General features: G+C 38.7%; 1 protein-coding gene and 1 pseudogene across 3 annotated transcripts in view; both read left to right on the top strand.

Moving 5' to 3' along the window:
* The window catches only part of spryd3 (SPRY domain containing 3), a 57,477-nt gene that overhangs the window by 17,082 nt on the left and 14,304 nt on the right, over positions 1-26,091 (top strand). For 2 of the 3 annotated variants that reach the window (XM_023956947.2, XM_078950180.1), the window contains 2 exons: positions 7,792-7,941; positions 25,944-26,001. In XM_023956947.2, the coding sequence (XP_023812715.1) occupies positions 7,792-7,941; positions 25,944-26,001 (208 nt within the window). The remainder of the gene's footprint in view (positions 1-7,791; positions 7,942-25,943; positions 26,002-26,091) is intronic. The other variant, XM_023956949.2, reaches the window with a different exon arrangement.
* On the top strand, positions 10,134-10,311 carry LOC111947696 (U2 spliceosomal RNA; annotated as a pseudogene).

Genomic DNA, 26,091 nt, shown 5'->3' with positions numbered 1-26,091 from the left:
TTAGTTTTCAAACTAGCCTCAAACAGAAAGTAAAATAATTTTGCCCTTTTGAGAAGGAAATGTGAAATCCCTGCATGCATGAAAATGCATCCATGTTCACACAGTCGGTCTGTTTTCACTCTGCATTCTCCTTTTTTCCACTGCGCTGTGTGAATGTACCTCTGCACTTCTGCAGAACATTTCTTCACACCTCTATTATGGCTCGGCACTATCTTGAGGGATGGTAACAGATGAAGTTAGTGTATGAACAGGAGAAGTAAAAACATGCTTATCAGTGCAAGGAGGCTGCTTGTAGTAAACACTGCTATTTGGCATCTTCAGGAAAGCTGCTTGTGCTGTTGTTCTGCAGATTTGCTCTTACAGACATCCACAGGCATATTAAAAGTTTTCTGCTGTTTCATGTAGCAGTACAGACATGAAGAAAATCTAATTTTGGGGTAAATTGCACAAGTTAGTCCCATTAATCAATACATATGGTCTATCTGAGATCATATGTTTCCCATCACCTCATTTTCTCATTCAACACCCCTTTACAAACTAACATTTTTAAAAGCAGTTTTTTTTTACAAAAGGAAATCATGCAATAATAGGATTTAAACATGGTCAGGTTGATTATTATTTGTATCCCACATGTCTGGTTACATTAACAGTAAGTTTTCATCAAGGGTTTAGCCACAATCATCATGTTTGCTAGTGTTTGTCTAATGTTTCTGTGCTTTTATTGCCTAAAACTCCTCAGGGTGTGAAAAAAATGTTCATTTTTTCTCTTTGATTTAATCAACTTGGCCATGACCGGTTCTGAAACAAGTATGTTTTATTTTAATTTAATAAAAAAAAGACTTGACCTAATGTATTTATTAGGGTTCAGACTCTGCTCTCCTGTCACTTTTTTTCTTTTTAAAGGGTTTTGGAATCTAAAGGCCTCGTTTTTACTTGAACTTGAATAACTTTAGAGTTGCAGAGTCATTCACAGTTCACTTTCTATGTGTTTCCACAGAGGTGTGTGGAGAATAGGCCCATGTTTAAGTTGCTAAAGTATGTTTGTAGAGTCTTTTGAGCAATAACGGCGCTGGCTGCTTTTACTCTGCATCAATAGTTAGGGCAGAAAAGGAATTTAAAGAACTACTACAGTAAAAATGGTGTTTTTGGTGTTTTTAACATGTTCTGGTTGCATTTTTGCCACCATGGAGGGCGTATGTAAAAGAATTATGGATTCAAATTGTATAAATGTCTTTTTTTTTTATGAAAAAATGTCATTTGAAGAAGCTCTCCGTTGTGATGCAAAGTCTCCCTGCTCCACTCTATTCAGATGCATCCACTTGCAGACAAAAAGTTCCATGAACGTCTTTGTTTTCCTTGTCTGAACTGGAGTCTGGATCAAAATTGTACAACTGGATAGCTCTGATATTACTCACCATTTTTGTTGGACCACTAATGTTAGGCTGGGGTTGTGAGGGGCTGGAAGCTAACAGGAGAGAGTGTAGAGAAAGGGATATTGGGAAATCGGCCGAGGGTTCCACCAAGGTTTACTCTTGAGAGTTAGTGCATGAAGGTTTGTTAAATAAAGTAAAAAAACAAAAAAAAAGCTTACCAGAATATCTAAGAAGGTGCTGAAAAAGATGACATTGAACCTCTACAAAAATTCACTCTGTTCATAATTGCCTGTTCATGTTAAATTTTCTTTTGTTATAATGATTCCACTGTTACTTTTGTTTTTGTAGACCTATTTTTGGCTTTTGATTCAATCTTGACCAGGCACAGTTGTCAAAGATAGTATACTGCTGTAACCCTTGTGCTATCCTAGGCACTTTAACATTGGGAGTTGGGTCATCTAGACCCACTAGACAGTGCTCTGAACCTTTTTTCTTCAATGATTTGTGATCTTCACTGGTGTCCATGGATTACATGAAATCTTTCCACCTTTATCCACCTTTGTCATGGTAGGGAGAACACATCAATGCAAGGGTGGGGTCATCTAAGATAGCACAAGGGTTAAAGGTACTTGTATTCGTTATAACAGCAAAGATTTCTTGGACCACTTATTCCTGTCATCTTCTATTGATTTCTAGCAGTGATAATGGTATGAAAACACATTTTTAATAAAAAAAAAAGAAAAGTAATGTTTTAATTGCAGTTTTCCCCTTTCTTATAGTTATCGAGTTAGACATGATAGATGGCCATGATGGCTCTCTGGCTTATGCATCTGTTTCCCAGGCAGCAGCTCAACAAATCATGGCCTTGCACAGCACCGTCACGACTCTCACCGCTCAAAATTACAGAAGCGAGGAGGCAAAAGACAAGGAGGGAGAGTGCGAGCCAGATTGATTGTCAGCTATCTCAGTGAGGCATGCTTTGCTCCAAGCCGTCTCTTTTTCTGTCCACGCTCTCCACCTTCAATTACTCAGCACCAAAAAGGTGTGACCGAGCGCTCATCAAGCTGAAACTTCTTCGTCCTCCCCCTAAAGAGGAGCAGCTGTCCAGGCATGAAAAAACAGCAGGTTAAGGAGACAAGAAAGCACACACGAACGGCTAATCTGCTACAAAGAAGGTGTTGGCTACTGTTGAAACCTGTACCCCTGTGGGGAATTAATCAGCAGGGCTTTTACAAAGAAAATAGGATGGAAGATGAAGGTTTTTCTATGGGCATGGGGAAAATTACCCCTAAAAAGAAAAAAATGTAAAGCCTTTTTTACATTTGGAAAGTTTCTAGTCACAAAAGACTGCTTTGTCGTTGACAAAGTATTTAATCTGCTGGAATTTTAAATGATCAGAGTAGGAGATAAAGCGATAAACCTCAAGACTATCCTTTGTAAAAGCACTTACATAGATTGTCTCACATTTGCTTAGCTGTTAAAGTTTAAGAACAGGGACCTGCTAAAAGAATGCCTTTATGTTACCAAACCAACAAGTTGTAGCTGATGGAGTTATATAACGATTGCGGCATTACCTTAATGATCCCATGTGTTTGTGTGAATTTTTTTATGTAGATTGGTCTGCTTTCGTGTCAGTGTTTCCCACTCAGGTTTCCACAAAATCACCAAAACACTTTTTTTTTCTTGCAATTTTACTCCCTAACCTCTTCCTTATTTCTTTAAAGACTGACTACTGAAAATTGTGTTTTTGTTGTTTTTAACATGTTCTTGTAGCATTTTTTTCTCATAATGGAACGCATATATATAAAAAGATTTAAGATTAAAACTACGTTTCTGAGTATTTCATTATTCATTTTGTGATGGATCAGAAACAGATAACAACCTGCCGTTCAAAAAAAAGCTTGCTGTGATGACGTAGAAATTGAAACTGGCGGGCCAAAGTCTCTCTGCTTCGCTCCATTCTGACACGTCCACTTGCAGACAAATGAACGTCTTTATTTTCCTCGTCTGAGCGGCATCTGAATCAAAACTATTTGGCTGGATAATTCTAATATTGCTTGCCATTTTCGTAGCAGGTGGGGGTTGTAAAGGGCTATAAGCTAGCGGGAGGGAGTGCAAACAAAAGGGTTATGGGATATTAGCGGAGGCTTACTTCCACACCAACAGTCCCGCCCACAGCAGGAATAATTGCAACTACCCCCACCTATAGCTTTTTAAACTAGGGATGCATTTGTTTTACCCCCCCCCCCCCCCCCCCCCCCCCCCCCGTGGCTTATGTGTGTCCACTTAAGCCAATGTGGGCAAACACAGGGGGGGCCACCTTGGAAACTGTGGACAAACCCACATTTTCTGCCCACTTTTAAACCACGTAGCCTTGCTGGCCATGTGAAAATGGGCTAATGTGGTTTCATAGTAAATTATGTTTACCTGTCAACCTACTATCCAACTGTTCAAATGCTTAAGAGCAAACTAGACCAAAAGGTAACTCCTTATCTGTTGGGTAAGATGCTTTCAGTCTCAACGGCTGTTCATACTTGTAGGATAGTGACTGTGGGTGGCTCAGTGGGGATTTGACAGGGTTTTGGAGTCTTAATTTGTCACAGTGCCCACTCACCGAGGACGCACCTGCAAAAACTAGCTGTGTGGTAAAGTCTCTCGGCTGTACTCTAACAGATTGCAAGGGAGAGCAATAATCTTGTTCAAGCTTGATCAGTTTTTTCCGTCCACAAAGCCACAGAAGCGAGAACCTTCTGGCCAGACATGGCACCTTTATGCAGGGCAATGTTTTATCCTCAGTTATGACACGCCATAAGTTATTGTTGTGGGGTGGTTTTAACAAAAAAGCAAGAATCCTTTTAAAACAATTTTTACATTTAAGAAATGCTTTCGGTGCGGATATTTTAAGCAAATCTTTTACAGTAAGCTACTAATTAACATAGTGACTAACTAAGCCTCTACGACTAAAAGAAACGGCTTTTAATTGTTTCATGGATGCATTTATTGCTTTTTGCATTAGGGGTTGTAAACGCTGGTGGAATTCTCTAGGTTTTAGATCTAAATAGGCACAATACAAGTTTATAAATTACTCAACAATTCGTCATATTTCACGCAATTTGTCTATTTTATTTCTACTCCAAAATTAATTAGAAGAGTAGTTTTTAATCAGAGGTATTGATTTTCTTTAAACATTTTCAAATTCAGAATTTAACATAGGAATCTGAGCTACTAAGAACACAATATTTAAGGACTACTTTACTTGGTTCAAACTTTTAGAACTTAAGGTCGGGCCTCCTCAGCAGCTCTATGTCACCATGCTCAGATTTTGGTTAATTCCTGCAGACATAACTGAAGGAGCTGAATATTACTTTAACAAGAAAACTGTTCAGTTTACTTTCAATAGGCCAGATGATATGTTTTTTTTTAATAAGCATCCTGCAAACTATGATCTATCATTTTTCTAGTGCTGGAGCAGTGGTTTCTTCCTTTCTGTGTTAAGTTTATGCCGATTCAGAGCTAGTTTGGCATGGATTCTGTTGAGGCAGCACGTGTGCATTCAACTCTGACCCAAGGATCATTTTTAACATGTCTTGGTTGGTTTCTTTTCCCATGATGTCAGTCCATAAGGCTCTTGTGTTGAAAGGTGTGCCTCATGAAACATCCAAAGGTGTGCCTTCAATTAGCTAAAATGATGTCAATTAGCCTGTCAGAAGCTCTTAAAGCTAAAAACAACATTGTGGAATTCTCCAAGCTGGTTAAAGCAAGTCACACAAGCTTATATAAACTTGTGATTTTATGAGAGTTGTATCGAGCTTTCTTTGATTCATTTTCTTAGCTTTATTGTCATGCACATAGGAAAACGTTTTTTCTGTAGCACTTAACAATGTGCAAGAATGTGGAAGTTGTGTTTCAAAGTTTGCACTATAGATGAGCTATTTCTTTCTGTCAATACAAACATGATTTAATCCTCTGTTATAAGAGTCATTTTCTCCTATTTTGTATTTGTATGCTCTTTTCGTTCTTTTGAACCCTACGGAAACGGCAGCATCCAGCAGCTGTAGTTCTTCTTGGACAGGCCACCTTGTCCCAACACGCAAAAAAGCGCAGAGACGATTTAAATTTTCTTTTAGCGGTTCTCAGTCGTCTAATTGGTAGGCACGCTCGCAGGTTTGTTTACTGTCATGTCAACAGTTGTGTTTTCCCCACATCTGAAACGTGACTTCTTTGCAGACATTAGGCTTACTGAGCCACGGTTGACATATTCATGATTGTTGGGGGTCAAAACATTTATTACTGCTGTAAAAGCATAAAGACGATGCAACCAATAAGTCTTTAAAAATTCAGAATAGTCAGTAAACCTCGACAGCTCAGGTCCTTTAAAGGGTTAGATTTTTTTTTACTATAAACGGTACTTGTTTTTTTTTAGTTTTTTTTTTTTTAGTGAACCTACAAATAGAAAAAGAGCATATAATGATTATTGTGAGCCAGGCAGAGTGGTTGTGGTACTTTGAGTAGATTTCTAAAGGCTTCAGAACATCATGAGAGGTGAAAAGTACAAGGTATGATTCAGAGCTGTGGCCTTCTTGGTTTACCACCATACCTCTAGCTCCCCTGTTATCCTTCCTAATATTACATTCAGAAGGAGTTTTCTCTGAAGGCCTCTTCTTACTTAAAATGTCCTTGCAGTATGGGAAGGGTCTATATAGTTTCAAATGAGCAAATGAACAAGGTTTCCATAACGGCGCTCTTTCAACAGATGACGCCAACAAAAACATAACAGGCAGTTTGTGCAGAAATACGGTTTGCTTGAGAGCAAGGACACTAACAGCGACTCTAACAGGAGCTACGACAACTAGTCATTAAAATCTCCACAATAAAAGCTTTTATTCTTGAGTTAAAAAAGAAATGGTAATAAAGGGATAGTAGTGTTGTCCAAGTGAGGTAAATATCAGAAACTAAGTATAAAAAAGAAGGATTAAAACTGTATCAACGCTACAGTACCAATATCCCATTCACATTTGCAGATCTTCCACAGAGTGGTAGACCAAGAGAAGGACTGAAGTCCGGTGAAATATAAAGGAAGTTGCAGAAGGCCCAGTGGAAAAGAACTTTCAGGACATGTAGGTCTTAGTTGCTGTAGAAATTGTCAGTGACACAAAAGCAATATTCAAAAAGTATTTCAGATTACATCTGCCAAAATGACAACCTACAACAAACTATGCTTTTTATTATATTTGCACCAGTATAGGCTGTGGGTTTAAGGCAGTGCTTCTCAATTATATTTTGCCAGGTCCCCCCTAGGAAAAAGAAAATGTTTCGCGCCACCCCCCCCCCCCCCCCCCCCACACACACACACATACACCCGCACGGTGACGATATATTAGGTTAGTATCTATAAAAATGTAAGGTAAGTATACCTAAAATTGTATCTTTTAACAATGAAAATAGAAAAAAAACACTATAAATCCACTTTCAACAAATATCATTTATTTAGCCACACAGAAACCCTGTTCTAGTCTAAAACAGAAAAGAAGCTTAAATTGCCTGAAATAAAAAAATCTGTCATTCCTTATTTAAACTAGAAACATTTTTGACCAACTGAACCATTTGATGCAGAGAAAAATAATTCAATCAAAAAATAATATTAAATGTAAATTGATCTGAAATATCCACACAACAGCACCAATATATTTAACGTTTTAGTCTGAAGAAATAGATAAAACATTGTGCTGATTTTTTTTCTAAATGATGGATTATTTATTTATGATCTCAGAAAGTGCAGCTGTTTTACTGCTTTACCTGCTGTCTTTATGTCAAATACTAACACCAACTAAACGACAGGCAGACAAAGAATACATTTATGGAAAATAAAGACACGTCATGAAAATGTCTACAATAGTTCATAAAGAATGACATTATTAGAATGAGTTGAGTCATCTAAGGGCACGAGATGATCCTGGTGTTGCCCAATCCAGGCAGGGCTTGCAGCTCTGCGCGTGCCCCGTTTCACCTGGCAGCCTGAGCCCACTGCCCCTCCCCTCTCCCTCTCACACACGCCGCCGTGTGACAGGAGACAGGAGCAGCTGCAGGGACGACAGTTCACAGTTTCAGGCTGTTACAAACTCTCTGATAGAACAGATAATAGGAAACCAATAGAGGCACAGATTTTTTTCCAAGCACTGAGCCGCTGTCACCCCTCTGTTAAATTTGCGCAGCGGACAATTGCCTGTATTACTTGTGCCTAAAACTGCCACTACTGCCCCCCCCCCCAACCCCCCCGGCATCGCATTGGAGTGCGCCCCACTATTTGAGAAGCACTGGTTTAAGAAAAGTTGCACTACTTTGATCAGATGCTTTCCAGAGATGTGTTATTATGCAAGGCCTCACCCCTTTCTCCCCCTCTGTTCGTCTCCCCTTTCAGCTCCTGAAATACGTTGGCAAAGGAAAGAGTAATATGGACGTTGGCTTGGCCCAGGCACGCCAACCCCTCACAACTCGCTGCCATTACTATGAATTGGAGATAGTTGATGCTGGGGAGAAGTGCTTCATTGCTCTGGGTCTGGCAAGCAGGGTGAGTGTTTTAAAGATGGAGCAAGGTTGGACGACTTCACACTCATAAAGAAACATCTTTTGGGGTCGGTGCCCAGTTCCTTTTGTCCTGGATCGTTGTGTTGTACACAGATGTGTATTATTTACTTGTATGTGGTTGTTGTGAAGACATCATTTCAGACACAAGAAATTCTGATATTTATAGATTAAATTTTGTCTATTGCACATGTGTCAAACTCAAAGGCCGGGGGCCACATAAAAGCATAAGGGTTTTTCATTTCTTAGAATAAAAAGTAAAAATTGGTGTGTATTTATTCATATCTAGGGAAAATCAGACTTGAAAAATCAGATTGGGCAACTATACATTAGGACTTAAAACCATCCATATAACCTGATCTGTCAGAATCAAATTTAAAAGGATTTATGCTAGAGGAACAAGGAAACATATGTTTTGTATGCAACTGTAATTGTCACTTTAAAAAGTTACAATAAATAAATAAATGAGTTATTTAACATGAAGGAGTAGTCATGTTTATTTTTCATTACATTAAGTTACATTTAGTATAAGTCATATTTGACCCTTTAAGGACAACTGCTATGCTGATGTGGCCCTCGTTGAAAATGAGTTTGACACCCCTGATCTATTGGATATTGCTTTACCAAAAATATCCTAAATTATATAGCTGTCGGCGTCTTACATTTTAAAGAGACGGACCGCAAATAAAACGAATGATCTTCCTTTCTGCTCATTAGCAAACAAAGTTTTGTCTCAGTGCTACTTTTTCTCTTAACAGTGTTGTTTTGCCCTTTGATCTCCCCCTGAGCGTACCTTTGGACGTACCATAAATGTAAAACAAGGTCTGCCAAGTCCGGCTTTTTGTTTCACTAACAGGTTCCCACTTGAGCCATGAAATTCTTGGAATTCAGAACATAATAGAAATTTGAACAGCTTCCTAATGATCCATGCTGGGGGAATAAAGACCCTTTGCAAAGGTACTGCAGTAACCAGAAGCAGCAGGACGCCATTAAATCCTTGGTTACAGTAGGTCGACAAAGCTGCTGCCGAATACAGGGTCACTTGTCCTTCACCTGCTTCAGATAAAAGAACGACACAACTGTGCATGTGCCATTTGTGGAAGCAAGCTTCAGGTCTGTCATTGGGCCATTTCCACTCTGGTGTTGGACATCTGAGGAGTTGGTGGTTAGAGGAGCTGCAGACTGACCCTCGGTTTAAATTATTTTATCCCTATCGCTTTGCAAACTATTTTGATAGACTTTAATCCCGCCCCTTAACTAAAAAACGTTTAATTTAATATCTTAGTTCCATGTAGAGCACATTCAGCATGAAAAAAAATAATAAACCTAATACGGATTCTTAACATTTGCTGGTATTTAAGCTGCTGTCTGATATTGGGCTGTTGACTGCCCTGTCATAGAGTATTTTCTTCACCTTGAACTTCTGCCAGTTAGTTGAGACTGAAGCCTCAGTCACAACTGGCCATCCAGGCTTTCTGTGGGCGTGGCAGGGGTGTAGAACTGGATTGCTACAAAATCCAAAACACGCTGAAGGTCGCAGGCCCAACAGGATAAACTTTGATTGAACACACTAAAACTAGACTTTTAAAACTTAACTTTTTAAAACAGAAATATGAGTAAAAATAGAAAATATTATTTCAGAATAAATCAACTTAAATCTTCAATAACTTTTAAATAAAACGTTCTCTCTATAAAAATATATCTGTCAAAATTAGTTAGAAATAAAGCAAATGTGGAAAGAAATAAATGGAATCCTATGTCATTTTAAATAAAAAATAAAATTACAATTTAAATATACCAAAAGATTTTGCCCTCCATAAAAATATATACAGCTGAAAACTGAAAATAAAAACATTCCCGACCAGTAGAAAAACCTATGAAGGACTAAATGGTTTCTGCATTTTTTGGTCATTTATTGATTTTTCAAGCTGAACAATGTTCAAATCCAATCCTTATTTATGAAGCCGCTTTCATGTAAAAGAAACACCAAAAAAATAGGGAGACATTTAAGTTAACTGAAGACACAAGGCATTAATATACCCCCCTCTACCCCCCTCAAGATACAAAGCAGAAAGAATGTACACTACTTTAGCTTCATTGTTTACAATTTTTAAAATATATAAATGCTGGTGCATCAAGTCTCTTTAAATCAGTTGAAAGTAATGACCAGGCGCTTAAATCCCTTCTTGGCCTTTTGGCTAAGATCAAGGGTTGCATCTTTTTTCTATCAGTTTAATATCTAGAATGTCCTCCAGGTGAGGAAAGCATATTAAGTGGGGTTTTTGAACGGCGGAGATGAAGGTGGAACTTGCTCTTCTCACTCTGTGCATTGACGGAATATTACAGTGCTTCTGAAAGCTGAAAGAAAGACAGAAAGAGGTTGACACTCAGCATTAAGGAGCTGTTCCCGAGCTCGTCTGGAGCTCATCCAATCCTCGGGGGTGAGTCAAATGCGGAGAACATTCCCCCACCCCACCCCCACCCCACCCCCCACCCCCCACCCCGCCCGTTGTGAAAGCTAATGGGACTTGAACTTTTAATACTGTGTAATGTTTTTCTCTTTTTCATTTGGTTCATTATTTTTTACAAAATCTCTCAGAAAAGATGTAGCTAGTAACTGGTGGTGAACCTTGGTGTTGCAAGCAACTGAGTTTGTTTAGCAGAATTTTTCACTACCCTGATAATGGCTATTGTAAAAGCAACTAGTTTTATTTCAGATTCATACAAATGACCAAAAAGACAATTCCTGTGACACGATGGGCACTATGGTGTGTAGCAAATAGTATCTCACTGGAGCACCTACGGGTATCATCCTTGATGTCCAGATATGGTCTTGTGGTTGTTTTCATCTTCTTTGACTAATCAGCGTCATTTCTTCCAATGTGTGTGGGGATCTTGTTTTATATTTTTCTAACAGAGTGATGGAGGTAAATTTTATTCAAGATTCAAGATCCATTTTTTCGTCATTGTCCTTGGAATAGTTTGTTTTCTGTGCTGCAGAGGATTCCTGAGAACTTTTGTGCGATAAGTGTCTGCGTAAAGTAGATTCCTTGCTTTGTGCGTTTGTAATCTAAGATCTGTTTGGACCCCTCCACAGTCCCTACACCTGTCGTGACCCCTGCCTCCTCTCTGATTCCTCTGTCGATAGGGGTCTCTCTGAACGTTCAGCTTACAGCTCAGTTGTTTGCCATCCGGTACACGCACTGGTTTTTAGGATGTGGGTCCAAGAGAGGTCTACGATAAGTAACAAGTGTACAGAGGAAGGTTGTGTGTTTTTTCGTATGGGTGTGTGAGATCAAGGAGGAAGTACAGTAATGTTATGTGTGTTTCCCATCAAAAATGAACAGTCCCAAAAAAACTTCATTCTTACATGTTTTTTTTTTAAAGGAAATGCACAGAACACCCAGGAGTAATCAATCTACTGATTACTGTAGCCCTGATGTTTTCACCAACGGTCTCTGTGTTAGGCTGTGAGAATTGCCGGATTTTACCTCTTTATTTCTTTATGGGAAGGTACACATACATTTAGATGTGTCTATTGAGTACCGTCCTTAGGGGATGATACTGGACATGTCTGAATCTGTGAGCAATGTATGTGTGAGGTAGAAGAAATAAACGGCCATGTATGCATTCTCTGACTCACTATGCCAGAGGAAGGTCAGTGGATGGGTGAGTGTGGGAGTCTGAATGAATGATACGATGGGGATGAATGAAGATGTTTTTCAAATGTACTGCTTATCCATCTCCTGGGGATAGGTGTTTCTCTGTCAAGCGTCTGAGGCGGCCTTGTTCCATCGTACTGTTGTAAACCTTGGTTTTTTTTCTTTTTTCAAAGCATATAATGGCTGAAAGCAGTGATGCTATACATATAAAGTTTTATGCTTCTTTTATATTGAAAAATACCATTGATCAAGAACTTGTAGGTGTTATGAATTAGTACATACATTGGTTCCTGCAACTTGAGAAAACTGAATAGCACACCTTGAAAAAAGCCTCAATACAAAAAAGCAAGAATCGTCACACAGGGTTATTTCAATAAGATTATTATAATCTTTATTTTTTTAAACTTGTCCTTTCCAACAGCTGAGCAAACAGGTGAGAACTGAAGACCTCTTGCGTTGGACATATTTTACTGTTACAATAGGGGTTTGTGGATCTTCTGACACAAGAGGTGAATATTTGTATAAACCCCTTTTGTATTTTAGGCTAAACTTCAGTTAGATAAACTATGTTTGTATACATTGCTTGTTGAATCGGAGGGAAGAGAGAAGGAGAGAGTGGGAAGTTGGAGACCGAGGATAAGTGCACAAAAGAAGGAGAGGATTTAAGGAGTTGGAGGATGATTAAAAAGGGTTGAATTACAAAGAGAGGCAACAAGTTGCTGGAATTTTATCATTATTACTGTCAAATGTAGATGACAAATACACTGGATGGGCCACAAGCGTCCTGCTCTGCTCCATTCTAATGCCTCCACTTGCAGACAATTAAATCCATGTGCGTCTTTGTTTTTCTCATCTGAGCAGGAATCTGGATCAGAACTGTACTGCTGGATGGCCCCGATATTGCTTGCCATTTTTTGTTGCACCAGTAATGTTAGGTTAGGGGTGTGAGGGGCTGTAAGATAGCAGGAGAGAGTGTATACAAAATATCATGAGATGCCAGCAGAGTGTTACTCCCGTGCAAACATTCCCACCCACAACTCCGAGGTACTGCAGCTCTGCAGAGACTATGTCCTAGAAAACGACACACGGGTTTGTAAACATTTTTAAACAGATGGATGACGGGAAGAGGCGGGGGCTTACTCCATGACAACTCAAAGTTGACTTGGCATAATCAAAATAAAAAGACTACTGGGAATACTTTGAAAATAGATCAAAAGATGTTTAGAGTGGGTCAGTTGGAGGCATTTGAAAGTTGAACTCACATTTCTAGCAGGTAATAAACTTAATAATATAATAATAAACTTTATTTGTGTAGCACCTATCAAAAAATCACAAAGTGCTTCACAATAAAAGATGATAAAACACAGTTAAACACAATAAAACACAGTAAAACACAGAAAATCAAAAATGATTAAGAATAAGCTATTATAGTTGCAGGTACCAAGTACTTTTAACACTTGAAAAGTATGAAAGTATGTTCAAAAATAAGACAAATGATACTTGGGTGCTTTGTGTTTGCTCTCCTGTTAACAGAAATTGTATTTTTGTCCTCTGTGTCTGTGAAGGTATGCACACATCTTTGCAAACATGTACAGAGAGGCTGCTGTTCACCCTCACTGTTCATTGGCTAATTTCAGGTAGTTGTTTTGATGTTTTCATGTCAGCTCAGTAGCACAAGGTTAAGCAAACAGACCAGCATTAAGTCTCCTCCTAACCCCTATAAGTCTGGCACGTAAAAACAAGCAGGCTACTTTTACCTCCGTGTAAACATGCACTTGTAGTATTCTCAAAGCACCATAAATTCTGTTCTAATACCTGGCTTAAGTGATATTTTTAGACAGCTTTTTGATAAGGGAGTGTGATAGCTGCAGTTGGTGATGGGTATCTCCTTCCAGAAGACTTTCCTCCCTGCCCGCACCTTCCCATCCATACTTTTCCAGACATGTTTGCTCTCAGTGTGGAAATGCAGGCCGCTTTGATAACACAGATCTGATATGTCAGACCTTTGGCCCACAATGCCCTTGACACTAACTTACTGTAGTGAACTAAACAAGCTACTCTGATAAGCAGCGAAGCATCTTCTATACCAACCTTTTAAAGTCCAGCTGCCCTGAAAAACAGAAACCTGCGATAACATCCCCTGGATGACTGACAATCTTCACAGACTTGATGTTTACTGTTTAAACAGATTGTATTTCTTTTCATTATATGTATTTAAACAGGCATCGTAACCATGTGTCAATCTATATAACAGCAGGTCTGTTGTTTTACACAACCCTTTTACAACCCATTAAATTTAACAGCATTTTTAAATGGCTGTAGCAAAGAAAAAATACAAAATAGATTTCTTTATTTTTTTTTTTTCACTACTGAGTGTTTACTTGAATCCTGTTTTTAGAGCATAAATGCATAAATAAAAGGGCATTGGTATAAAAAAATAACGGCCAGGGATAATTATACACTGCTCTGTTTCAAATACAAAATTGTTATTATTGAAGTTGTATTTTTTTTTCCCCCCATTACTGCTTTTTATGTAAAATCCAAGCTGCCAGTTGTTTTATTTGTCAGCAATGCTGCATTTCAGACTTGCTGGAAGCATGGCTTTGAAAAAAAGGTTGGAAGATCAATCAGGCTTTTCTGTTGTTGCAATGCCTGCAGACTTAAATTGTTTTGTAACATTAAACAAAGCCATTATTTAGCAGTAAAGAAACTAACTTCCAGTTTTTCGTTTTTTTGTTTTTTTTTTTGCAGTAGATGGAAAAAGATTCTGATCCTTGAAATCTGCCACCCGTCTTACTTGCTGCTGAATAGTTGGTTCGGCTGAATCCGGGCTCTGATTGAGCAAAGACATCTGATCTAAGTGATTAGCTTGAAAATGAACAGGGTAGCAGAATCCGAGAGCCGTGGTTGGGCAGCTCAGTTCTAGCTAGTTGGAAGAATTCTGTTGGGGTGGTAACAGAATTCCAAGAATTCTGCCTTAAAGTCTTCTTTCTTGGAACGTTTTACCTCTCATCAAAGTGGCCGAGTCCAGATGCCATGACTCAACTTCATGGATGAGAACATTCATCGACAGAATTCCAAGAAGAACAATGAAAGCATTGTGACCAAGAGAATCATCTGTTCAATTGAAAATAGAAAAGTTCCGTCTATCCATAAAAAAAACTAAGATTATTTACCTAAAAATGAACACTTATAAATGGACTGAAACAAGTTAAGTTCACAAAATAGGGTGCCTCAATAATGTCACATTTTAGATCAGGGGTCTGCAACCTTTAACGCCTATAGAGCCATCAGTTCCACTTTATACGGTAATTGACCAAATCCAGAGAGAGGGTGACTAAGTCACTTTGTGTTTGTGGTCTGTAAGTCATTCACTTATAAACTGTAGCTTTTGAATATTTGCAATAGAGTTATAACAGGGTTTTTATTTTTCTACCAATAAAAAATGTAACCTCTTTTACTTCTGTCAGCAGCACATACAAGTTCTTCTGAAAATAAAATACATCAGGTATCAGATCAGATCCCTCTGCTGCAGCAGATTTCGAGAATTGAAAATGCAAATAAAAAGCCAAGTCAAACATAGAATTTTCTATTGTGATGGATAGTAAATTAAACATTTCATCGTGATTTTGCTCTGTTATCTGACACGTTCAAATTTGAACATGAATTACAGAACTAACTAAAAGAAAGAACCATAACTACAAATTAGTTAAATTGAGTGGATTTTTTTTAAAGCCAACAAACCATAATGGAGGGATGAAAGCTGCATCTGGCTCCAGAGCCTCAGGTTGCAGACCCCTGTGTTAGACTCTGTTGGATTTTACTACTTACTGACCTTTTAATCTTTAATAACCATGCAAGAACTTTGCATGTATGACGGCCATATTTAAGTTGAATGTCAACCCATTTGTAACAGCTAAAATCTAACAGCTGAAACATGACTGCTGGTAGGTGTGAGTACGCGGATCTTAACATCTTTACTTACTTTCAGTTCAAATTTAAAATCATTAAAAAAACTATTTTACAACTCTTCTTTGTTTCTTTGGCTCTTTTTCATCAATTTAATGCAGTGTCTGCATTTATTTCTATGAAGAAATACCATCTAAACCAGTGTATTGACAAAAGAGAGTTGTTACTTTTTTGTTGTTTTCCAGATATAGAGCCATTTAAGGTCTGAGTCTGTCTCTTGTCGTCTTAAAAGGTCTTCAGCTGACTTAATTTACTGCAAGCTGAAACAAAACAGTGACTGCAGTCCTTTTCCAGTGGAAAGCATTTACTTTTTGGTTCTTTCAAGTAAAAAAAAAAAAAACATCGGTTTATGTCAAGCAGAATAAAAGCCATCCTAGATAAAGCAAACCAGTTTGTTTTTAGTAAAGGAAAATCCCTTTATCCAAAGAAAAACACTCTGGTTCTCTTGTTGCAGATATAGTAGAAACTGTGTGTCATATTTTTTTTTAGCTCTTTTTGTGGTATTTGACTTACAATCCAACAGCTCCAGCACAATTATATAAACCCGCAATATAATGGAATGAACCTAGACACACTCCAACCTTTTTTCTTTTCTTTAAGAGTCCTTCAACACTCATGATCCCATCATGCAACATCAAATTAAACATGAGAATTGTACCCCAGACCTTTACCTGTCAAAGCTTTGGTTTTGATGCGTTTCACTAAGGCCAAGTGACAAAAATAATGGCTTTCTATACATTCAGATCATTTTCAATAATAATTTGATAAAATGTAATATTTATGGTTTTCTTGGCTACAGCTGCACTCGCAGGATGCCATGTTTATGCATTAGGGGGATTACCTGTTGTCTAAAAATCTACTATTTGATATAAAATATATTTTTAAATTTTATAGAAACACAAAATCTTAAAATGTGCCACTCCAGTCATCTTATGATCTACTGTAAAACCGTTCCCAGTTCTCTTTTAATTATGATTATGCTGTTTTTAGTTTCTGCAGAGCAGTAGTAGTTCAAATTTACTGAGTTGTGGTCGGGACTCTTTTCCCATCAACCCTTTGTTTACACTATCTCCCACTAGCTTACAGCCCCTCACAACCCCAATCTAACATTAGCGGTCCAACGAAAATGGTGAGCAGTCATGAAGCAATCCAGACGTACAGTCTGTAGCCTTTAGACGAGTAAAACAAAGATGTAAATGGCGTATACTTATATAGCGCCTTTCTTCCTACAAGGACAAAGCGCTTTACAGTCACAGACCCATTCACCCAGTCACACAGACATTCACTCACACATTCACACACTGGTGGTGGCTCCGCTGCCAAACACAGGCGCCCGCCTACCACCAGAGGCAAGGTGGGGTTCAGTGTCTTGCCCAAGGACATTTCGACTCATGGGCGTGCAAGGCGGGAATCGAACCTGCAATCTTATGATCATGGGTCGACCGCCCTACCTGCACCACGGCCGCCCCAAAAAAACAAAGATGTACATGGATCCATTTGGCTACAAGTGGATGCTTCAGAATGGAGCAGAGCAGGGAGCTTGTGGCCTATTGTTTGTAGTTTGTATGTAACAACTAAAAGCTTTTTTTACACTGACCAAAAATATAAACGCAACGCTTTTGTTATTGCTTCCATTTTTTATGGTATTAACTCAAAGATGTGAAACATTTTCCACATACACAAAATAACCAGTTCTCTAAAATATTGTTCACAAATTGTCTAAATCTGTGATAGTGAGCACTTCTCCTTTGCCAAGACATTCCATCCCACCTCACAGGTGTGCCATATCAAGATGCTGATTAGACAGCATGATTATTGCACAGGTGTGCCTTAGACTGGCCACAAGAAATGGCCACTCTGAAATCTTCAGTTTTGTTTTATTGAGGGGGTCAGGGGACTCAGACAACCAGTCAGTATCTGGTGTGACCACCATTTGCCTCATGAAGTGCGACACATCTCCTTCGCATAGAGTTGATCAGGTTGTCTATTGTGGCCTGTGGAATGTTGGTCCGCTCTTCTTCAATGGCTGTGGGAAGTTGCCGGATATTTGCAGGAACTGGAACACGCTGTCGTATACGCCGATCCAGAGCATCCCAAACATGCTCAATGGGTGACATGTCCGGTGAGTATGCTGGCCATGCAAGAACTGGGATGTTTTCAGCTTCCAAGAATTGTGTACAGATCCTTGCAACATGGAGCCATGCATTATCATGCTGCAACATGAGGTGATGTTGTTGGATGTACGGCACAACAATGGGCCCCAGGATCTCGTCACGGTATCTCTGTGCATTCAAAATGCCATCAATGAAATGCACCTGTGTTCTTCGCCCATAACAGATGCCTGCCCATTCCATAACCCCACCACCACCATGGGCTACTCGATCCACAACACTGACATCAGAAAACCGCTCACCCACACGACGCCACACACGCTGTCTGCCATCTGCCCTGAACAGTGTAAACCAGGATTCATCCGTGAAGAGAACACCTCTCCAACGTGCCAGACGCCATCGCATGTGAGCATTTGCCCACTCAAGTCGGTTACGACAACGAACTGGAGTGAGGTCGACACCTCGATGAGGATGACGAGCATGCAGATGAGCTTCCCTGAGACGGTTTCTGACAGTTTTTGCAGAAATTCTGTGGTTATGCAAACCGCTTTCCGAGTGGCTGGTCTCTGATGATCTTGGAGGTGGACATGCTGGATGTGGAGGTCTTGGGCTGGTGTGGTTACATGTGGTCCGCGGTTGTGAGGCCGGTTGGATGTGCTGCCAAATTCTCTGAAACGCCTTTGGAGACGGCTTATGGTGGAGAAATGGACATTCAATTCCCTAGCAACAGCTCTGGTGGACATTCCTGCTATCAGCATGCCAATTGCACGCTCCCTCAAAACTTGCGACATCTGTGGCATTGTGCTGTGTGATACAACTGAAGATTTCAGAGTGGCCTTTTCTTGTGGTCAGTCTAAGGCACACCTGTGCAATAATCATGCTGTCTAATCAGCATCTTGATATGGCACAGCTGTGAGGTGGGATGGATTGTCTTGGCAAAGGAGAAGTGCTCACTATCACAGATTTAGACAGATTTGTGAACAATATTTCAGAGAACTGGTTATTTTGTGTATGTGGAAAATGTTTCACATCTTTGAGTTCGTACCATAAAAAATGGGAGCAATAAGAAGTGTTGCGTTTGTATTTTTGGTCAGTGTAATTACAAATTTTCGCCTGCTTCTGATCAACCATGACCTGAATTAGGTAATATTCAGAAACTATCTTATAAATCTTATTTTTCCTCATGCATTTCGTCCACAATGAGAAAAATGCTACAAGATCATGTTAAAAACAACAAAAAAAAAACACAATTTTCATTGAAGTGGGTCTTTAATCCATACCTTTAGGGCAGAAGATTTTCAAATTGAGGAACTCTTTACTATATATCGTATTGCATTGACAAATCACCATTTTGAGAGGACTTATGTTGTTCTGTTGGCAACAGAAGTGCGAAAATGTTTGTCCTCACATTTGATGCACTCAAAGAATCGCATGTCTGTCTAAATGAGTAAAATCTTCCCATTGAGTTGCGGTTTAGCTTGAAACAAATGTGCCAGTTCATCAGAAACCTTATAGCTTGATAGGGTCTGTTGGCTACAAGTGCTGCTGGCTTCAGTGTGAACCACCTCGAGACCCCCAGCTGGGGGCTGTCCACGTTAGTCCACACTTGTTTATTTAGAGGTGTCTTATTTAACGCGGCTCAACAACCAAGCGCCATTTCAAGTGTTCCTTTCACTGAATGACGCACACCGCAACAGAAAATGTGTCACATTTTCTGGCTATTAGTCTCGGTGGATAGAGTGACTCCGGCTCCACGTGTCTTTTGATAACATACTCCAGGAAAGCTCTGGACCTACAACACTAGGTTTGTGTCTTTTTTAGATTTAAACTGTAATGCAACATTTAAGTTGAAGACCCACCTGATAAAAAAATAAAGTGTTTTGGGTGTGTTTAGCATGGTCTTGTGGCATTTTTCTGATGATGGAGAACATTAAAATTAAGCTTAAGCTTTCTAATCAACTACTGTTGCTCTGCAGAAACTTTGTCCTACATAATGACAGGTTTTTTGATTTGGCCTAAAAATGGCATAATCATCATTAAAAGACCACTGGTAACAGTTTTACAATAGATCAAAAGATGATAGGAATAGGACTTTAAGGTGTGAAAGAGCCAAAATAAACTTAAAAAACACACTTAAGTACACCTGATAAGCTCCAATCTTATGAGGCATTCTCGCTGTCAAAGCAATTTTGGGTAATTTCTGATGGGAAACAGGAAAAATACTGTTGAATATTAGAGAAAATTCACTTTTATTTGGGCATTTAATAAACAATATACTGTACTTTAGTAAGAACCCAGCTTGTCATGTTGCCAGGTTTGCCATGAAACTTTTACAAACCTGATCCTTTATCCTTCAACCAAAGCTCTGCTTGAAGATGTCAGAAACAAGCAACTTTGACAGTTTTTTGACAAAACTCTTTCATTTGCAAAGCTGCCACCCTTGTCTTTCCTTGGAGGCTTAATCATCTTGTCTTCTGTCTCTAGTCATTAAAGGCATGTGAACCTTAAAGGTTTGACAGTAACTATGTCAGTAGGTGTGTTTGTTATTCTCTGTTTCCTCTGTGACAACAGCAAAGCTCAGCTCTCATGTCTGCACAATAAAGATAGTAACTTGGAGCCCACAAACACAAGGCTGTTGTAACAGAACTTAAATGATCATGAGGTACATTAGCTTAGATTGTTCCGAGGACAACAAATGTACTGAACTTCTAGATCTTAAGTGAGACAAAGACTTGCATTAAAAAAAGGAGTGGCAATGAGTGGCACCAATAAAACTTTAATTGGATTTTGTCATTTTTCTGTAGTCCTTTTTTTAAAGCAGGTGTATTTCCTATAAGGATATTTAAACATTCTTTAAATTAGTTTGGAAAAACAAAATCTCACAAGGATGTAAGTTAAAAAAAAAATCTCATTCCAGGATGTCTGTGCGATCTCCCTCCACGGGGTTTAAATGAGCCACAAAATAACCTGGAAGAATACCTTGGACCTTCTTGTGTTCCATATCTAAAGTGGAGCCAAGAGTCTGCCTTTTAACTGAAAAACTCTTGAAGACTTTTCCAAGCTTTGACAAATCTTGGCAAAAGCTCTCTCCCATCTGTAAGTCTTGTTAAGCCGCTGGTCTCGAGCTTGTTCTTGAGTTCATGTTGCCTCTGGAGCCGCTCCGTTGCTCCATGCTCAGGTTCATGTCTTTGTGTCTTTAAGTGCCTTGTTGCTGTAAGACATTTTCCCAACAATCTTATCAACAGTACAGATCATTCTAAAGGAGGTATCAGACATTAAGAAATGTTTCTGACACATCAAGAGCCTTTTGTATACTTTCAGTGAGTGAAATGGACATCTGTTAAAACAAGCACCTCTGGGTTGTGGTCCTCTTCATGTTCCCTTAGCGTCTTTATTCTTCGAAGAATTGGTTCAGCTCCATGATATCTTGATGAAGGTAATTTATGCTTCTTGAAAGATAATCATCAAGCATTTGCAGGCTGGTCTGAGATATTTACAACACCATATTTCCTTGGATCCATCCTGGATCCATTAAAGAATAAGCAAAAGTAAGAAAATAAAAATAAAGTGTCTCCTTTTTAAAACACTTTGCTTGTAACATGATGGCCGCCTTTAATTTTGACATGTTGCTGTTTGGTGACGATAAAGAATTCTTTTTTTTTTTTTCTGTTCCTCTCCTTATCTTTCCGACATATCAACCCCCCCCCCCTTCTCTCTCCGGTCCTCTACTTCTGTTCAGCTGACCGTCCCCCCCGCTCGGCATGTTACCGTGGGGAACCTAGCTTTCCTAAACTCTGGAATTATCTTCCTCCTGACCTCCGTAACATCGACTCTCTCCCAACCTTCAAATCCAAACTCAAAACTCACCTGTTTAAAGTCACTTTTTTTTCTTTGATTTCACTGTTCATTCTCCTGTCAGCGGATACTTATTTATTTATTGTGCTTTTAATGTATTTTTTTTTTTGTTTTTATTGGTTTTTGCTTTTCTGCACAGTGTTCTGAGTTTTTTTGAAAATGTAATTTCAAGTAAAATTGATTATTGTTATTATTCTATGTATTGTAGATATTTTACAAACATGGAAATCTGTTTTGTACGTTTAGTCTGAGTGGTTTTATCCTGTTGTTTATGGAGGTCTGTATTCTTTTAAGATCTCCAAGATGGTTCTGTTTCAAAGCTTTGCAATCTTTGTGCCTATGAAGATCTTTGAACAAAAATCTTTGCCAAGTTTATCTTTTATTTCACTTCTTATAACCTCTTTACCATAAATAGATGCTCTATGCATAAAGCTGTGATGCATTCATTTTTTTTCAGTATTTCTGTAATTAGCTAGTTTACACATACAACTTATAACCGGACTTCAAACTGCTGAGGAAAACTGTGCCTTGTTTCAGAAAACCAAGCAAGTCTTTCTAATACCAGTCTATATTAAAGACATTATAATGAGTTTTAATTTAAAAAAAAAAGGAAACTAATATATTGTTTGACTATTTTCAAGTCTATTGACTATGATTTTGATAAGGTCCTTTTGTTTTTGCACCAAATTTAAGCATCTTTTTTATTTATCCTGTTCTCCACTTCTGACATTCCCACTGGGATGCATTGGGTTCTTTTTAAAAGTGATTTATTTAATGTATGTTGGGATGAGTGTTATAAAAGTATGCATCCGTGCTACACATCTGTTGGCACATTTTTATTGATGAGGTAAAAAAACACATTGTGTTAGTTGTTGCAGACCTCCCTTAATGCTAATTTAACATTTATACCAGTGGCTTTTTTTTTTCTAATGGTTATTGGAAGGTGTATGAACAAGCAGACCAGCAGTTTTTATTGCTGCACTGCATTTGGTCACTAAGTGTATGTTTTTTTTATGAGACTGTTTTTATTTTATTACAGCTCAAACCTCTACAGAATTACAGTTTGATTGTTCATTTTAGATTGTCAAAAAGATCGACTTAAAGATAGACCCAAAAAACATTCACTTTTCTTTTTTTTTTCCAGCCATGTTGCCAGAGGTACACTCCAGGCAACGTGGCAATTTTGTATCATTTTGCTTTTCCTTATATTTTTTAAATAACTTGAAATGAAGCAATCAATCTTCACCAACTTTGTTTAGCAGTCAGATCAGAGGACAATGTTTCCACACTTTGAAAAGCAGGTGTGTTTAGGGTGTACAATACACAGAAGGAAGTCAAGACAACACAAAGAACCCCGAATTATAAAATAAAAAGGAAAAAAACCAAAATAGTACACTTTGGGATGGGTTTCAACCTGGCGTATACATCCCATCTGTGTTCCATTTCCACACACTGTAGTAAGGATAATCCATTAGTATTCCTGTGTTTGTAATTGAACCTAAAAATGGACGTGGACTGCTAAAAAAATGCAATTTTTCTTAATTGTTTTTCACTTTTCTGTAATATTTACCTCTTAATTTAATATTAATGGCTATTGTTCATACATACATGTAGATTTTTCTTAGACTAAGCTACAAAATGTGCATCTACCAATATGGGATTGCAGCCATTAATAAGAGATTTTCTGCTGAAACATTAAAAGTAGGAAAATATCAACAAATTTGTGAGCTGTCCATGTTATTCCCAGTCTAATTGGACATTTCAAACTAGCAACAGTCTGCAGTGAACAGATGTTTGTTCTTTTTGGGGGTTAGTTTATAATTGCTACTTTTTTCCCCTCGGATGACCACTTGGGTTTTTGTGATGGATGAAGAAAACTTCCAGAGTTACATTAAAGCTGATGGATGTAACAATTGCCCGGAAAACTGTTGTAAAAGCAGCCATTTAATGCCTGATCTATTTATCAGGCACAAATCTGTGGTTTACATTGAGTAAGTCCTCTTCTTGTTTACTTTGCAATTTCGAAAAGTTCTTCCAGATCACTCGTTATCGGTGTCTAGACCTCATCAATCAAGGGGTAAACATTTAAAGTGCTGTGGCCCCCACGGCAGCCAGCCAGAGGAATCCTCCGGCTTGTGGTTTAGTGGAGCGGGGAGAAGAGCAGACTTGGTGGATCAAGGGGTTTCAGCCTTGGAGCAAGAGCTGCATTCCTCCTTGTCTTTCTGATTTTGCTGATGTCTCACTCTGTCCTCTCAGTTTTCCTCTGCGCGTCTCTATTTCCTGCTGCCAGATTCCCTGTGGGGTTGTCCGACAGCATTGCTGAAATTTCTCTCATGTCGTGGCCTCTAATGTTGCTCTTTGTCTTGGCCAAGGCCTCAACAGTGTTGCTCCAATGGGCTTCTCATCTTCATGAATGTAAACAGCAAAGTTTTCTCTTTTTTGCTTTTCAGTAATACCCTCTCTAAATCCTTCTACCTTTTTTTTTCATTTTGTCCAGGTGGGACTCAGTTTTCTTGAATTTGTTCAAAACCTGAAGCTCCTTTGGGGTTCAATTTGTGTTTGTTTATCAGAGTCTTTCAGAATCACTGCGTTGCTGGTGCCTATCCCAGCAACTGTTTGGTAAGGGTGGGGTATAACCATTTACTGTACAGTCAATACAGTCGCTGTTTTTTTTTTTTTTTTTGCAATATGGACGCTGCCATGGTGGAGTGAGACAATGTCAGTAAGCAGCGATTGGGCCATCTCGGTGCGAGCATCGTTTTTATATGACCACCACTCTCTCTAATCAGGAGTGTGTTGGAAGTCTACAGTCACACCCCTACCACTTGAAAGTCGGCACTGTAGAATATGTCATTCAAACTTTTAAACTTTTAACGGGAGACCACATACTTTTAATTTGGCATCTGGTTGGTCAGTTTATACCTTAAATAAATTGCTCTACAGAAAAAATAATGTTAAAAAATATTAAGATCAGTAAGAATATGTTAAAAAATAGGTGCAAGAATGTTTATTCTGACAAATAGAATGACTCATAACTGTTTATTTCTCAATAGAAGTCTTAAGGATTTGGCCTCTTGGGTCACTCAGTCCAGTTCGCATATACAGTCAATAGATACACCCTGGATGGGCCGCCAGTCCGCTCCAGTGCCTCAGAATCAATGGATTCAATGAAGAAGTGAGCATTTCAAAGCCCATTGACAGGTGACAGAAGATGGCATTGACATCGCCCACCTGCTCATCCCTTTTGTCATTCAGAAGTGTTTCTCGAATGTAATCGAGGTGCAGGTTAGAAAACAAATCCAAATTACTGACAATTATCTTTGAGTCACATCATGCTGGTTTCTGTTGGCACAGTATAACCTAGAGAAACGAATACAATGCCATACATGCAGGCTGTTGGAGGAAAACACGCCATCATCTCTGGGAGACGCAGCATGTATCCAAAACAAATGGAAAGATGGAACGGATTCTTCATGCTCGTTAACTCATTAAATTGGCTGAATGAGTGCAACTGCTACTTCAACTGCAATGGAAACTTTGAAGCCTCAGTTTTCCTCTTTGTACCTCAGAGCTGATTGACAGCGTTTTTCATGCTTAATTAATTTAATGTAATGCTGCTTGTAAGGAGTGACCCTTTTCCACATCATTCCGCTAACCCTGCCCCTTGTGTCCACACTTCAAAATGAAAATCTTTTCAAGCGAAACTGTCTGGTTGTGTCATAGAGAATCATGAGCATTTCGCTCTCAGCTGTCTACGAACATCTTAAAAAAAGGCTTTACAGATTGACCACAAACTTTAATTCAGAGACTGTAAGTGCGTTAGTGCGTTTAAAGCCTTAACATGCAGGATAGGTGATGCACGTGTCTGCCGGGAGCATTAAGAGGCAAGAATCAACTCATTAGTTTGCAGAAGACATGGAAATTACAATAAACTTTGATTCTACTAGTTATGTTGGAAAAGGAAGTTTAGTGCTTTCATGTGACTGTAAAACTAAGCAAGCATCCAGGTTATTACCAAAAATAAACAAGTTCTAAATAAACAATAAATCTTGATATTTAAACTATTTCTGTATGTTGAAATGTGTTTTTAGTATTAAAAACACAGGAACTTTTTCTTATCAAATGTCAAAGATGGAATCAACGCTCAGATGAAAATACCACACTGAAAAGCTGTCAAACTTTGTCGTTTGTTCTCACTCTGATGGTTTGTTAACTGGATGTGTTGCTCGGATTAAAGTACTGATTTTTATCTAGGTTTTTCCACACAGGGTGGTGTTAGTCCGTGAACGTGCTTCCAAAACAAAATGAGTCAACACATTTTTGTTTAAGTTTCTGTGTTCAGTAAGCAAATTCCTTGATGGTAATCTATGTTCCTGCTGCGTGTTTTTCAGGACTATCCCAAGAACAGACACCCAGGGTGGAGCCCAGGTTCCATCGCCTATCATGCAGGTGAGGCTTGTCTTATGACCTCATTTCTCTTTTGAAAGTATGCTCAGACTGGGAGTCACGACTCTTGCACTCTCTTAAATAAATACAAAA

The sequence above is a fragment of the Oryzias latipes genome, chromosome 7, assembly GCF_053564925.1.
Source record: "Oryzias latipes strain Hd-rR chromosome 7, Olatipes_Hd-rR_3.1".
In the NCBI taxonomy this organism is placed as follows: domain Eukaryota; kingdom Metazoa; phylum Chordata; class Actinopteri; order Beloniformes; family Adrianichthyidae; genus Oryzias; species Oryzias latipes.
This window is presented reverse-complemented; position numbering and strand designations above follow the sequence as displayed.